Here is a 15,140-nt window from a genome sequence, read left to right on the forward strand (position 1 = left end):
TTGCAAGGAAATCACTAATTAATTACGCTTGAACAAATTCCTTGATTAGAACGAAAGTTGGCAAGAAAGAGTCACGTGAGTGAAAGGGGCCAATACCACACACGTTCGTACAAGACGTGGCATCCACACAAATCTCTTTTACGCCGGCCATATTGATTTTCGACGAATATCGGGGTGGATTGGTGAATGTTTTGGCTTTTTAAAGGAAAAAACGTTATTTTTTTAAGAGGAAGGTAGGTTCGTATTTGCAAAATTTGCTTCATTCCATTTGATAGAGAGTGCGTGTCAATTAATTACGCATTTGGCATTGATTCTGTTGAACTTTTCTTTCAAAGAGGAAATCGTGACAAGTTCGGCATTTTTGTTTTTTATATAAAAGTGTATAATTCGTTTATACCTTATTAATTGCAAGCATTTACGTTTGGCGTAAGTAGTAATAATTTGAGCTTAATTGTTAAATGTTGAAATAAAGATGAAAAAGAAATCAATATGTCAAATTACTGCCAGATAAATAATTTTTATTTTTTGTAGAAGCACCTAGTTGTCTGCCTTTGTTTTAAAAGTACGGATGCTAATATCAATATTCGATAGTTGATTTTGATTTGACTTTTATATTTCATTTATTCTAGGTTAAGTGCAACCAGACAAAATGGGAAATGTGTTTGCCAATCTATTTAAGGGGCTCTTCGGTAAAAAGGAAATGAGAATACTTATGGTAGGGTTAGATGCTGCTGGTAAAACAACAATTTTATATAAACTTAAATTAGGCGAAATTGTAACCACAATTCCTACTATTGGTAAGTACAAAGTATTCTGCGTTTTATTTCAATTTTTGACACTGTCTATGTTTTATCACCCTAGTTCTTCTGCATATATTTCATTAAGCGCATTGCCACTTTAATAGCGAAATTGGGCAATTACTCATAAATGATTAGGTGAATGAGTCATCATTTTAAGAAATCACATGAAATTTGTGTTTCAGGATTTAATGTTGAAACCGTAGAATATAAGAACATCAGCTTTACAGTATGGGACGTAGGTGGTCAAGATAAAATTAGACCTTTATGGAGACATTACTTTCAGAACACACAGGTAAAATTTTGTTTTTTTTTTTAAATACTAGTCTAGCGTCTAGGCAACGGAGACCTTGGGTGGCAAGCAGTTTTTTCAAATTTTTATATAATTGTGGGTTCTAGAGTGACTCAAGGCCTAGATTATAATTTAGTAGTTGCTTAGAATTTGAATTCTCGGTCATGACTAAAAACATTTACCCAAATAATTTAAAACTGCTTGATAAAAGGTTAAAATAATATAAGTTTTCATTTTTGTTGTGTTGCAATTAATTGTAATTCAAGAGGGCAGGTGGTTATGAGAAAATGATGTATTTTTAAATAGTTTTGGGTCTGCTTCATAGAACAAGAAAAGCAAGCAAAATCTTATTTGAATTTGACCTTATTTAAAGATCAAATAACCCCCAGTATGTAGATAAAAAAAAACTTTAGTTCAGCAAAGTGGGCTTGACAAGACTGCAATGTAGAGAACAATTTCTTAATGTATTTAAATTCTTCATCAAGTTTAAAATAGTATTTCCATATTTTTTTAAAAATAATAAAAATAGTCAAAATTAGGTTAGATTTGCCTCGAGGGGTTAAAATTAAAAATTGTCCTGTTTTTTTTTTTTAGGTAAATTAAGATGTTTCTTGGGATTTTTATGGAATAACAAAAGCAGTTTAATTTTTAAAACATTGATAAAAATGTGTTATCATGGGAATACATCCAGTATTATTGTGTTCCATTTCAACTGAAGGTTTCATAAATGTTTAGGAATATTGAATGATACATTTTACAATTTCCATATCCTTGATAATATACAACGTCAACTAAAGTCAGCATCATACAGATTTTTTATTAATAAATTTTGCAAAAATTTGAGTCTGTAGATAGTTTGTACATCAAAAATAATAAACTAATTAATTCATAAAAGTTATTAAAATTTGTGTTTATCAATCAAATTGCCATATTTGTAAAAAATATTACAAAATTAGGTTATTTTAGAAAATAATCAAAAATTTTATTAGAAAAAGTTGTTCCATTTTAGTTTTCTTCAAATATTCCAATTTTTGAAAAAAACATTTTTGAATATAACTTTTTTTGGTACGGCTTAATTTGAGGAAATACTTAGGTGGACTGGACTGAACATTTTCATATAAGGTTTAGTTGAGGCAACTGACTAAAATAATACAATTAAAAATTAGTTATTAAAAAATACTTCCATAGAGGGGCTGTGGTAGTGGCACATAAGTACATGATATTTTTGGCTTCTTTTTTGGCAAATAGTGATTTTATTTTGTGCACTTATGTGTGGAATGTATCGCTTATGGTTTTTTAAATTTGATTTTATATATTTACTTGTCTTGTAAATATGCCGCCTTAGATCCTAAGTGTGTATGTGCCCAGAATATTTGCATGTTGGAAAGGAACTGCTATAGCAGGAAATTACTCATTGCCTTCATGGCGTTGTTATGTTGCTGTGAGAACTGATATTAAAACTTCTTCCTTGTTTTCAAAGCTTTTCAGATTTTCATTGAATTGATTTTTAATTGGACTCTGTGTTGTCTCTTTCTACTTGTTTCCTAAATATTTATGTGCCCAGAATATTTTTACGTGGAAAAGAAGATAGCTATTCTAATAAAGTATCCATTGATTGGATCACAAAATCACATGTCCAAAACAGTGAAGTAAAAATTCCTTTCATATTTCTGAATATTTAATTTTTTTTTGAATTGATTTTAACTTTGTTTCTATCCGCTGCCTTTGTTCTTTGATATTTAGGTGCACAGAATATTTTCATCCCATGCCAGGAAAGTACTCATTGACTTGATCTGGTTTGTTATGTTTCTGTGAAGTTTAAAAGAAAATTTGTTTATTTTCGAATGTTTTAAACCTTTAATTGAATTGATTTTTGACTTTGATTTTTAGGGTCTCATTTTTGTGGTCGACAGCAACGATAGAGAGCGTATCGGAGAGGCGAAAGACGAACTCATGCGTATGTTGGCGGAAGACGAGCTCAGAGATGCGGTACTGTTGATTTTCGCCAACAAACAGGATTTGCCAAACGCAATGAACGCGGCCGAAATCACCGATAAACTCGGTCTCCATTCATTAAGAAATCGTAATTGGTACATCCAGGCTACGTGCGCGACCAGCGGAGACGGGTTATACGAGGGCCTCGACTGGCTATCCAATCAGCTTAAGAATGCTAATCGTTAAGTGCAGTGTTATTTGCAGTCACGACGTGATTGTTTATGTACTGAACTGAGTGTTTACTATACCATATGTTGCAAATATGACCGCTCTGAGCTGTTTGTCGTCATACTGCAACTTATATCAATAAAACAAAAATCTCCTTACAGCGTACTTTTTTCTTGTATGTGACGAACAGTATATATATATTTTAGTGAAAGGTTGCACTTGAGATTTTTTATATGTGTTTTTATTTATTCTGGTATTGCAGGTTTATTTTGTACAATAATTGATATTTTTGTGTACTAGAAGGTACTGTACAGTAGTTATTTGTATGAAAATAAACTAAAATAGAAAATGTTATTTTTGTAACATATGGTACGTAAGTTGTTCAAACTTGGAACAATTTTTAATTGGGCCCCGCCCCCTTTTATTGTTTAAATGGAATTTTCTCTTGTTTCTCTTGTATTTCCTTTTTAAGAGCTAAAAAAAATTGGTCGCCTTTTATTTGACAAACTGCGGATGAACATGGCTGAGCAAAACAAAAAACTATTAAAAAAAGTTTATTCGATGACATTCCCGTTTGTCAAGCTGTATTATCAAAATAAATTTATACTATTAACTTATTGTCTATAATTTAAATACATGATAAGTTTAATTTTTTTTTATTGCTAGCTCCCAAAGTTTATTAAGAGTTTAATAGCAAAAGTAGTGCAGGGCGAAGGCTGCAAAAAATAAATATGGTTATATACAGAGTCAAAAATATTTTTTGTTTGTTTAAACAAAATTGGAAAAATGCTATGCAGTTAAAAACATATAATAATAGTAATATTACAAATTAGGCAACTTCCAGATAATAAATTTTCATCATGTGTTAAATTTTTGTTTTCTTTTTCAATTTATTTGAGGCCAGGCCGGGATAAGCTCTTATATTAAAAATATTTTTGTACTCTGCGTCTTTTCAATAAACATTTGAAATCTATAAACCTCGATAAAGGGTTGATAGAAACGGATTTTCTTTTCCCGATATACCGATTATTTTTCCAATATTGTTTATTCATTGGAAACATGTTGTTCAGTAACTAAATAACCATACTTTTGATTTTTAGAAGAACGAGATATCAATATTGTAATTTCACATTGTGTAATTCAAAGTAAGCAACAAACTTTTTTATAAATGTGTACAAAAAAGTAGTCAATTTTTCATATTTTCAAAATGTTTATTCCAAAAGATGTTTTTTTTTGTATTAAATTTACTTCCTGAGCTCAATTTAGAGAGAAACGAATCTCTCAGAAAATAATTCTTTCGTGTTCCATGTTTTGCTTAGTTTTGGAAGCTTTGTGAGGAAAATTATTTGTTAATACTCAACAATGTTTATAATTCCCTTATACTTTAAATACTCCAATCCAAGTATAAGATATAAAACTTATTCAATTTTTAAGCACCCCTTGTTTCTCTAATAACTTTGGAAGCAGATCCTATTAGAAATTTAGTAGTTCAACCAACTTGATAAATATTTACTTGAGCAAAATTATTTGGAGGGAACTAACTGCTATAAATTTGAATCTGAACCTTATAATTCATATTCCGAAAAATTGTGAAAAGCAAAGAATTTTAGATTGATTGGGCAATATTATTCAAATGTAAGTAATATTAGAACTCAACGCGGTGCGTAAATTGCTTCATTCTAAGTGCGGTGGGGAAGTCCAGAAGGTATAGTTGGTTGCATATCCCAAGTATTATCAGAGCAAAGCGTATAATAAATATATTTGAGATAAGAAAATTCGTATTTTAAACTAAATAGACTAGAATTTGAAACTGTTTTTTTTCGACGTATATGCCAGAGTCGGTATAATAGGCTGCATACTACGCTCATTTGTTCTACTGAACATGATTTTTATCATAACGTTAGAACATAATGTTTTGTTATAAATATGATCTAGTAATATTGAATATGGTGCATTTTGTAGAGAAATGAATTTACTTTGTTCACTTAGTTGTTTTTGTTGATACAGTAGTTCCGTCCGCTATTTTGAGTTCAACTTAAATTAATTCTGCGTACGATTATTTAAAAAAAATCTATTAAAGCAAATCCGTAGTAAATGCAAAAATATTAGTACATTTTGCAACAAGTTTATTATTGTGTTGCATATTATACTTTTTCTATGACCATTACTGACGGACGTGACACAGTTCGGATCACAAATTTAAAATTCCTTATTTTATGGTTTGGATATTGTTCAACGATACGTTTTATTTCAAACAAAACCCATGAAGTTATCTCGATCAGTATAAATTTCGAAACGAACATAGGTACATTTCTACCCGCGTGTTTCATCTATTACGCCATAGATGACGGCACTTCTTTAAAACATACATTTTTGAGCAATATTCGGCTCTTTGATGGGTATATACAATTTGATATTTTATGTGGGGAGCAGAAAAGACTATTTTTTGTGTAGCAAAAACAAAGAAGTAAAGTAATCCGTATTCTTAGGTATTCCTCATATGAAATTACCGATATAAGATCAGCTTATTCTGAAAATTATTTTTGCGTCGATTGGTTGTCATATGATATTAATTTATTCCTAACGAGTAATGTAACAGAGTGCGTGCCTAGAATGGAACTGTTTTTTTCGTATAAGATTGATTGTCCAGATATTGGTCAGGATATTAGAAAATATTTATAAATAACGGTGATCTAATTCATATTTGCATGCACTAGATAATTTTTCGTCTTTGGCGAAATTTCAAAAGTGCACATTTCGATAACACGAAATTAATATTTAGCCAAACCTACATTTACATTTATTTTCGCCTTTGGGGTTTCGAAAACGGTAAGATATCTCGCTGATATTCGGGAAAAATCATCATTTGTTCCAATTTCAGCCACATTGTGTACCTCATCCCTCTTTAGAAAGACGGCAAAAACAGAAAAAAAAATATAAAAACGTAGCAAATTGCGTTTGAGAAAATGACAATTATTTTTTCTACTCCCGTCTGTAAAATACCTAATTACACACCGATCTAGCGTGCGGGAAGCGTCGCTTTACCACGTCGGTTTCGTCTCCCACAGATCCTAGCCACTTCGGACATTTCCGGGATTTTACAGCATGGGTTTGGGAGCAATCGGATGCTTTCGGAGATATTTCCTACGCTTTGAATTTTGACATTTGTGAATTCTTACGGTCATCTCATTGAATGTATTTTTGTTGATTTGCGGGAATGTACCCAAAAACTAACGGTCGTAGAAAAAGTATAGTATGCAACACGTTCGGTAAACGGCATTTATATACTGTTGTAAAGTAATTTTTTGAAAATGGTTTCATAATAATTCTTTCTAAAGTTTTTTCTAAAAATTTTCATAGAGTAATTAAGATTCAATATTGTAGTGGAAGGTTTATTAATAGCTTATTAATTTGATGTTTCGAGACGGAGGGCTTATCATTTCGATTATCTAAATTATTATTGTTGTTATTTTTGCGTCATTATCCAAAAAGCAAGAAACTTAACAAATCAATTACGACAAAAATTGTCACGAATTCTGAATAAGACGGTTTTTAACGTCTTGTAAGAAGATAGGGAAGATGAAAGTACCTTAAAGGTTTGCGATGAGACATTTCTGTTTATGTATACCTTGACTGATTTTGTTATGTTTTCTAATATTGTAAGAACATCTGAAGCATCTGAATTTTAAAGCCTGAAGCTTAGTCAGTTTGGTTTTTGTCAATCGTAGGTTAGTATGCATACATAGCGCTAGATTTTTTGATTCAGTTTTAAATTATTATTTACCTTATTTATTGTTACTTCTATACATTTTTTTTAAATAGTCTACTTATTAATATGGTTCAATATGGCCACTGATTTCTTGGAATTAAGTTAATGTGTTCTGATGATCGGCACACAAAATCGAAATGTCATACTTGAAACTTAGTAATGTCAAGTTGTAGAGCAGAATAAGTTGCAATAGGAAAGTTTTGTTTGTTCAATTTTTTTCTTAATTAAGGCCAGGAAAAAATTCAAATGAAAATGCTGATTTCCGGTTCTTTCTTTAAATTAAAAACATTGTTCTATTTAACCGACTTACAGTTTCCGAGATCTGTATAAACCCCCTTTGAATTCGGGATAACCTGTACAATAAAAAAAAAAAAATAGCATTTTCAAATGATTTTTTTCGGAAATGTTTCTTAGTTGGATATACATTGTAAGATTTTACCAATACTCAATTCAATTCAATATTCATTCAATATGTGAAAAATAAAAAATGTTTTTTTTTTAATTTTTATTCCACGATCGAAGTTAGCATAGCTTCAGGCCCTTATTGGCGCACCCGGTATATATATCGATAAGAGGCGAATTGATTTGCAAAGCCCACGGGATTTTCTAACTAAAAGGATGGCGAATTTACGATCGTGTCGCCCATATTTTTTTCCACGGCAAGAGCCATTTATATCGTTACCGTGTTCCGTCAAACGTGGCGCCCGTTTTATAACTTTTTAATACGGTACGACGAGATGGCGAGAAAGGCAATTGTGGGTGGACGAAAGAAAACCAGATTTCATTCAGGCTTGTGCATTTAGCAGAGGCGTTGGATATACACAATCAGATTTGCCACGCGATTTGCCTTTTGGCTGATGGCCTAAACTCTCCATCGAATAATTTTGCATAATTATTAGAAGTAAGGCTGGGGAGAGTCGGCCGAAATCGATACCGCATGTTTACACTGTGCGGAATTATAAAATTTAAGTAACACATTACAATAATTATTTAAAGGTCAAAGGAACATAGGTTAAAATAATACAATTTCATAAATAACCGGTCAATACAGAACACATAGTTTAACTATACCTAACGGAATGCCAAATGACGTAGCGTTGCAAATAAAAAGCTTAAAAAGAGCTGCTTCTCCGGTAGCGATCACATTGCTGCTGTTACTGACTGGTTGTCTGTAATAGATACCATTATACCTTTCAAAAGTGGTTATTTAAAAGTGCTACAAACAAATGAATGCAGACAAATTCTTTATATTGATAACATTTTTTTTTAGTGATGGGTGGTAAGTTTTGCAATTAATTATTATTTCATGCAATCTAAAGACACAAGGAATATATTTAGAATGTTTTTTGGCAGTGTGTAAAACAGAATTATATATTCAGTTGTTGAGTTTGATTGCGAACGAACTATTTGTTGTTATTGAGGAGCTCCCTTACGACAACACTAGTGAACTGTGAAGTTTTTGACTCACCATTTGTTGCTCCGAAACATTTCAAAGCTGTATGAAAGTGAATCCAGGTTATAGAAAATCAATGAATCTTTGTAGTAACCTTAAACAATAAACCCATAAAAAGAGTGTGGATTAGTGCTGATGAATTGAGCTACGGATGCGAACAGGAAAGCAGCAGTAGGTGGCACGAGGCTAAAAAGGAGGGAATCTGATTGGCGAGTGAAGGTTTGATAGCTTAGTTTGTGTAAATGGATAGATAATAGGAATGTTTACTTTCTGAACAACCACCCGGATCCCACCACTGTTGAAACCGCGATCCCAAAAGCATTGTCTCACAGACAAAAGAAACTGTTTTTTAGAAGTTCACAAAAATAAAAATAGTATATATTTTTACATAATAATGTTATTTCTACAAAATTAGCAAAGAACGAAGGGTTGAAATTAAAAACAAAAGACAGAAATATATTCCATATAGGAGAATTAAGCTACCTAAATACAACTTTTATTCGATTATTTTAGGAAGATAATGCTAAAATACCTTCCTTTCCAGAATAAATTATCTTTATGAAATTGGAAAATGAGAAACCTGCTTTCAAAGTGCTTTTTCCATTGTAGATTAAAGGATTTGGGGCTAATAGTTTTTTTTGCCAGAACCACCTTAATTTTCTAGAAAAGTAACATACGGCACTTATATATTGTATATCTGAACTACTCACAGTTTTATTTGACAGTATACAATCGCAATACTTTGTTTTGGAGAGAGCTACAATATTCCTTAACCGTCCTTGCTCCGCTGGAACCAGTTACCCACTCTAACATACATTTGTTGATACGGGTGTGGGCTGGTGGACCCCTAAAATCTCGATACTTATTTATTTTCGATTTCGATTTTTATTTTCGATAGTAAGGAAATAGAGAATTTTTCAAAACAAATTTTTCTAGCCGAATTAGAGTCGATAATAATTGTATTGAATTTAAATCTGTTATCAACAACCAGGGTTTATATATCAATGAAAACCTAAGTTTAGCATTTCATGTAAACAAATGGCAACATAAAACTTACATCAAATTAAAATTTATATTTCAGACATTTTCTTACGAAAGCTTTAAAAATACTTCTGACTCCTTAGTCCTGGCACATTTTAACTATTACAATAGTCTCTTTAATAGTTGCATAACAGTTGGAATCACCAAATCTCAGAGAATTTGTCACAAAATTAAGGAATCTGGGTGACCCCGTATGCAACATAGAATTTTGTTTTACCGCAAACTTAGTAATTTAAGATCTCCATCATATTTTTTTTAGAACTGATGTCCACAATCTTAATATTAATATAATTTATTGTTCATATCTGCCGCTCCTCTTCCACGCATCGACCATGGAAGGTGGAACCTTTCTGTACAGGCTTTAGGATGGTGTTTGCGGTATTTAGTAAAGCAAACTCGTACCGTACCGTTCAACTTTTCCAAGTCCATCGGAGACCACTGAATCATATAAAAGCCAGAGGTGACAGTTGGTATGCGTTAACAGCAGCTCCGATGTTGTGTCCAGAAAGTTCTGTTGTGAGAATGGCTTGAACTCTCTCCTGTAGCGTGATTTTTAGTTGACATTTTACCTGCGTGTGCTGTATACCCGGGCCTGAACAAAGCTTAGATATTTGTACATTTATTCCCTCTCCATACTAGTAACAGTTGCAGAGCCCGATGCCTTAGTCAGAGGAAAGTCCCCAGCTTCGTGCCACACACCCCTGTGCATTCCGTTCACCTTACATTTGTGGACGCCAAATTTCATCCTGATGTCATTGGAAAATTATGACACAGCGCAGTTGTTGTTTCATACCTGGCTCAGTTGCCGAGAACAGCTTTTTATCATCCATGTACATCAGGTGTGCGAGTTGCATATCTTTACTAATTTGATAGTGGACAGGACAGTGGACTTAATGCAATGCAGAACAACAACGCAAGTGAGGGACGCTATCAAAAGCCTTCTCGTAGTCTATGTATGCACTATATAGATCTTTTCTGTTTTTCACTGCATGCGCCATGACGATAGAGTCGATGATCAGCTGTCCTCTACAGCCCTGCAAGTTCTACCTTCCTTTCTGCTCTTCTGCCAAGATGTTATGTCTAGACATATGGCCGTAGATCTTGTTACATACCATGCCACTTAAGATCCTATATAGTGTAGGTGGGCACGTGATAGGTTTGTACTTGGATGGGTCTTCGGATGGTTGTTCTCTCTTCGGGAGTAGATAAGTGACGCCTCTGGTTATGAAGGATGAATTCCTAAGTATTTCATTGAACAGGTAGCAGAGTCTTCGCCAAATTCCGTAAAATTTTTTGTATCAGAAGTTCTGGATCTTGTTAAGTCCTGGCGTATTCCAGTTAGAAGCACTCCGCAGGACTTCCTGAATGTCGTCAGGAGATATCGCTTGTGGGGGCATTACAGTGACATTATCCCTGATTGAGGACTCGTGTTCAATCCATATTGTTCTGTTTCTGTGTTTTGCAGGCACTCTCCATTTATTCTTTCGTGTAACTCTTTATACTTCCGCAGGGTTAATACCAGAGTTCAAGGTATTCATATAGCCTCATGGGCCTCACAGTTTTCAGGTATTTCGATCGCAATCCCGACATCATTGTCCCTGTTCAGGTTGGGTGGATCTCGTTCTGGATTTTTGTAATTATGGCAGGTGGTATCAGTTTTTAATAAAAAGTTGCCTTCTCTGATCTAACATGTTTGGGAATGATTTGTTCCGCAGCTCGGGGCATCTTGTTGTCATCTCTTGGTGTAGCCTGTGTCCATAGGGAATACGTGACGTTTCCATTCGTGAAATCGTGAAGTTAGTTAGTGAGTTAAAGTATTAATTTCTGTAGTCCACTTAGATCGCCTACCATCATCAAAGCGGCACGGGCGGGTCTATATGCTTCGCAACTTACTGTAGACTTTTCAGGATTGGAGTCAGGTGATGTCCAAGTAATGTCCTAGAGGTGGAAGCTATATCCAAGCAGGTGCTACCATGCTTACCATGTCTTGGCCCAGATTGGGAGTCATCAGGACAATTCCGAACAGAATCAGTCTGGTTGTCTGCCACCCCCGAATACCTATTTGTATTCCCTGGTATTGGTATTCCTATTGGTAGTTCTAACAGCGTTCGGATTTTCACTTGAGTTGACCTGCTACCATAACTACCATAACTCACACTGGTGCTGGTTTTTGTCCACCCCAGCTACGGGTTATATTATATATATATATATATATATATATATATATATATATATATATATATATATATATATATATACATATATATATATATATATATATATATATATATATATATATATATATATATATATATATATATATATATATATATATATATATATATATATATATATATATATATATATATATATATATATATATATATATATATATATATATATATATATATATATATATATATATTCTCACGTATTGATTCACGGATGGAAAAATGTGATGACACTATATTCCGGGATATCATCCGTTCGCTCGTTGAACTCCGACTGGAATCTTGCATCCGACTGGAATCCTGCAGACGTTTCGCCAGGATTCCAGTCGGACGCAGGATTTGCAGGATTCCAGTCGGATGCAGGATTCCAGTCGGAGTTCAACGAGCGAACGGATGATATCCCGGAATATAGTGTCATCATATATATATATATATATATATATATATATATATATATATATATATATATATATATATATATATATATATATATATATATATATATATATATATATATATATATATATATATATATATATATATATATATATATATGTATATATATATATATATATATATATATATATATATATATATATATATATATGTTATTATTATTATTATCCTTATTAATATTAATATTAACCCCACATAAGACATTTGATGCTAATTAGTTGAAATTTATAATTTGCAATAATTATAAGTAAAAAACATTAGTTTCAGGCTTATACCACATAACCCATAAGGGAAGGGCGAAAAGTGTATTATGTAAATATTAAATTTTTATCGCACCAGCTTGCCCTGCACAGAAAAAATAACTTATTTTAATAACAAAAATTGTCTACGTAGGGTATAGAAACCAAGCATTTCAATGGTACAAAATTAAGACAAATTTTAAGCAATGCAATCCTGATGATTTCGACATGAGATATAGGTCAGCAGTTTGCGACTAGGCGGAGATGTCATAAAGATTTAATTGCTTTGAGGCGAGTTTAATGCCGTATCGCCTTCTATAGTTATTTTGCTAACCGACTTCGAGAAATTGTGCTGTCACTTTATAGGTATGTTCATAAAAAAGAATATTTTCAATCGAACTATAGAACCATGTCGAAAGTGATTAGAGATAATTCCGTAAGATGCTTGAAACCATTAAGCGTCATTAATTACCTTCTGCGTACAGAGTGTCTAAATTTGATTGAGTACAGGGTGGCCGGTTTAAGAGGGGCTTATACCTTATCTCCAAATCTATGATTGTTATAAAAAAGGTTTGAATACATGTATACAGCACAATCGAAGTATTTTTATCAAATACGCGTTATTACGATGTTTCGCAAAATGTTACCTCTCTCTTTATTAATTTATTTAATACTGAAAGAGCCTCTGATTTTTATGAAAATGCGGTATCTATAATGATTTATTTATTTAAACTTAACAGTAAAGTTTATATATTATTTTATTACTAAGATTGTAATATTATTTGATAAAACTTAAAAAAAAAATGAAATTAATAGTTCTAAACGTCTTAACTTTTAAGATACAGGGTGGTAAGGTTTTAAAAAATGAAATATATGTTTTTAATGCCTAAAGTTCCACTTTAGATATTTTTATCAAATTTGGCACACAGGTACTATCAGGAGGCATTATTTAGTTTTTTAAAAATACAACAGTGGCTGGCGTACGCCATTTCAGGTGTTTATTATGGCAGATACTGATGGTATGCCACTGATTTCTCTTAAAATAAAAATTATTTCCTCAATGTTCAATCATTTCTAAAGAAACTTACTTCTTTTTTTTTTTCAATCCGATGTACGGTTTTAGCCCAAAAAATAAAAACCTCTTCCCTGCATGGTCATAACAATATTGTTAATCTGTCAGTATGCAGATAATTATTATCTCTGTCTGTCCGTTTTATTAAAGTACGAATACGAAGTACGTAAAGCTGAGGTGTATTTTTAAAATCTATATAATTATTTCTGTAGTAGGCTGTGTCTGTAAGAATTATTAATTCTGTTGTCAAGGCAGTTACTTGACAGTTGTTTAACATCAGTTTTTAAATTCAGTTCTTGGCGTCTTATTAATTTAGTTTTTCCCAAATGTCCTAGCATTGTTATTTTAAAGAAAAAAGGTCGGGTTTACTAATGAGAAGTGGGCAGATATGCTTTTTATGTATGGTTTGGCTGTGCCGGAAGCTAGGCGATGATATCAAGAGCACTTTCCTAATAGAGTCATGCTAGATAGGCGAACATTTTCAAATGTACATAGAAAAGTGACTGAAACAGGTACTTTGAGAGCAAATAATCATTTAAAAGGGGCATTCTTTACCATTGATTTCATTGCAACACGCTTTCTTTTCGAGTACAACTGTGTGTGCAAGAAAATACTTTTGTTGTACGTACAAACTGTTAAAAAAACGTACAAACTGTTGGTGTCACTACGTCAATGATCTGATAAAACACTAGCTTAAGCTTTTCATTTTGAATTTCGTTTTGCGCCTTGTTACAAATCATTTCACTTGCGGACATATCAGTTCTGTAGAATTTAATCCGGAACGATATAAGTGTATGCCGACCACAGTTATACTCCATAAAGGTTTTTTAGTTGTTAACGGAAGAACTGTCATTGCGTTCAAGCTCATATACTTGTTACACTCTACCTAATATAGGAAGTAAAGAAATGTACAGAAAAACAGAATAAACATATCATGTGATCTTTACAACTCCACATTACATTTGGGACATCGGTCGACAGTTTTTTTTGCAGTAAAATTCGGGTTGGTTAAATAAGAACAAACGTTGTTCAGATTTTCACATAAATATATTTAAATGACAGCTGTTTCGGCAACACCGTGTCTTTATCAAAAATTTAATTTTGATAAAGGCACGGTGTTGCCGAAACAGCTGTCATTTAAATATATTTATGTGAAAATCTGAACAACGTTTGTTCTTATTTAACTATTTTAAATGGATTTTCATCAAGTAAAAGCCATTTCAGTACAAAAATTCGGGTTTTCGTATTTCATGAAATCATGTACATTAAAAATAATAACTTTTCACTCACTGATTGTGAAGAACTAGTGATTTGCCTTTATTTCTTCCTAGTAGTCAAATATACCACAAAGAGGGCTAAAAAATAATTCTATTGTGCAAAGTTTACGTACGTCTGTTCTCTACACTTTTCTGAAAGAGCAGATAGTAGCTGTGAGAACTAGCAATTGTTATAATTACTATGTTATTAAAGTCTCATTAATTTCCCTTTCCTTCTTCCTATAGGAATAATGATGAGAAATATATCAAGCAAAGTATTATATAGTGAAATTTAACATGAAAGCCTATTTATTAATAATCCAAAATAATTTGATTGCGCAAAGTTTACGTATATCTACGGTCGATACCGA

The 15,140-nt window shown here is 32.4% G+C and overlaps 1 protein-coding gene across 1 annotated transcript; it reads left to right on the plus strand.

Moving 5' to 3' along the window:
- Positions 1 to 81: 81 nt before the first annotated feature.
- Positions 82 to 3,865, plus strand: LOC132702973 (ADP-ribosylation factor 1). The gene is made up of 4 exons (XM_060671923.1): positions 82 to 233; positions 630 to 797; positions 983 to 1,092; positions 2,980 to 3,865. The coding sequence occupies exons 2-4, from the start codon at positions 650 to 652 to the stop codon at positions 3,268 to 3,270; spliced, it is 549 nt and encodes a 182-aa protein (XP_060527906.1). The 5' UTR covers positions 82 to 233; positions 630 to 649; the 3' UTR covers positions 3,271 to 3,865.
- Positions 3,866 to 15,140: the final 11,275 nt, after the last annotated feature.

This window comes from Cylas formicarius, unplaced genomic scaffold, assembly GCF_029955315.1.
Source record: "Cylas formicarius isolate icCylForm1 unplaced genomic scaffold, icCylForm1.1 PGA_scaffold_6__28_contigs__length_40554024, whole genome shotgun sequence".
Classification (NCBI taxonomy): domain Eukaryota; kingdom Metazoa; phylum Arthropoda; class Insecta; order Coleoptera; family Brentidae; genus Cylas; species Cylas formicarius.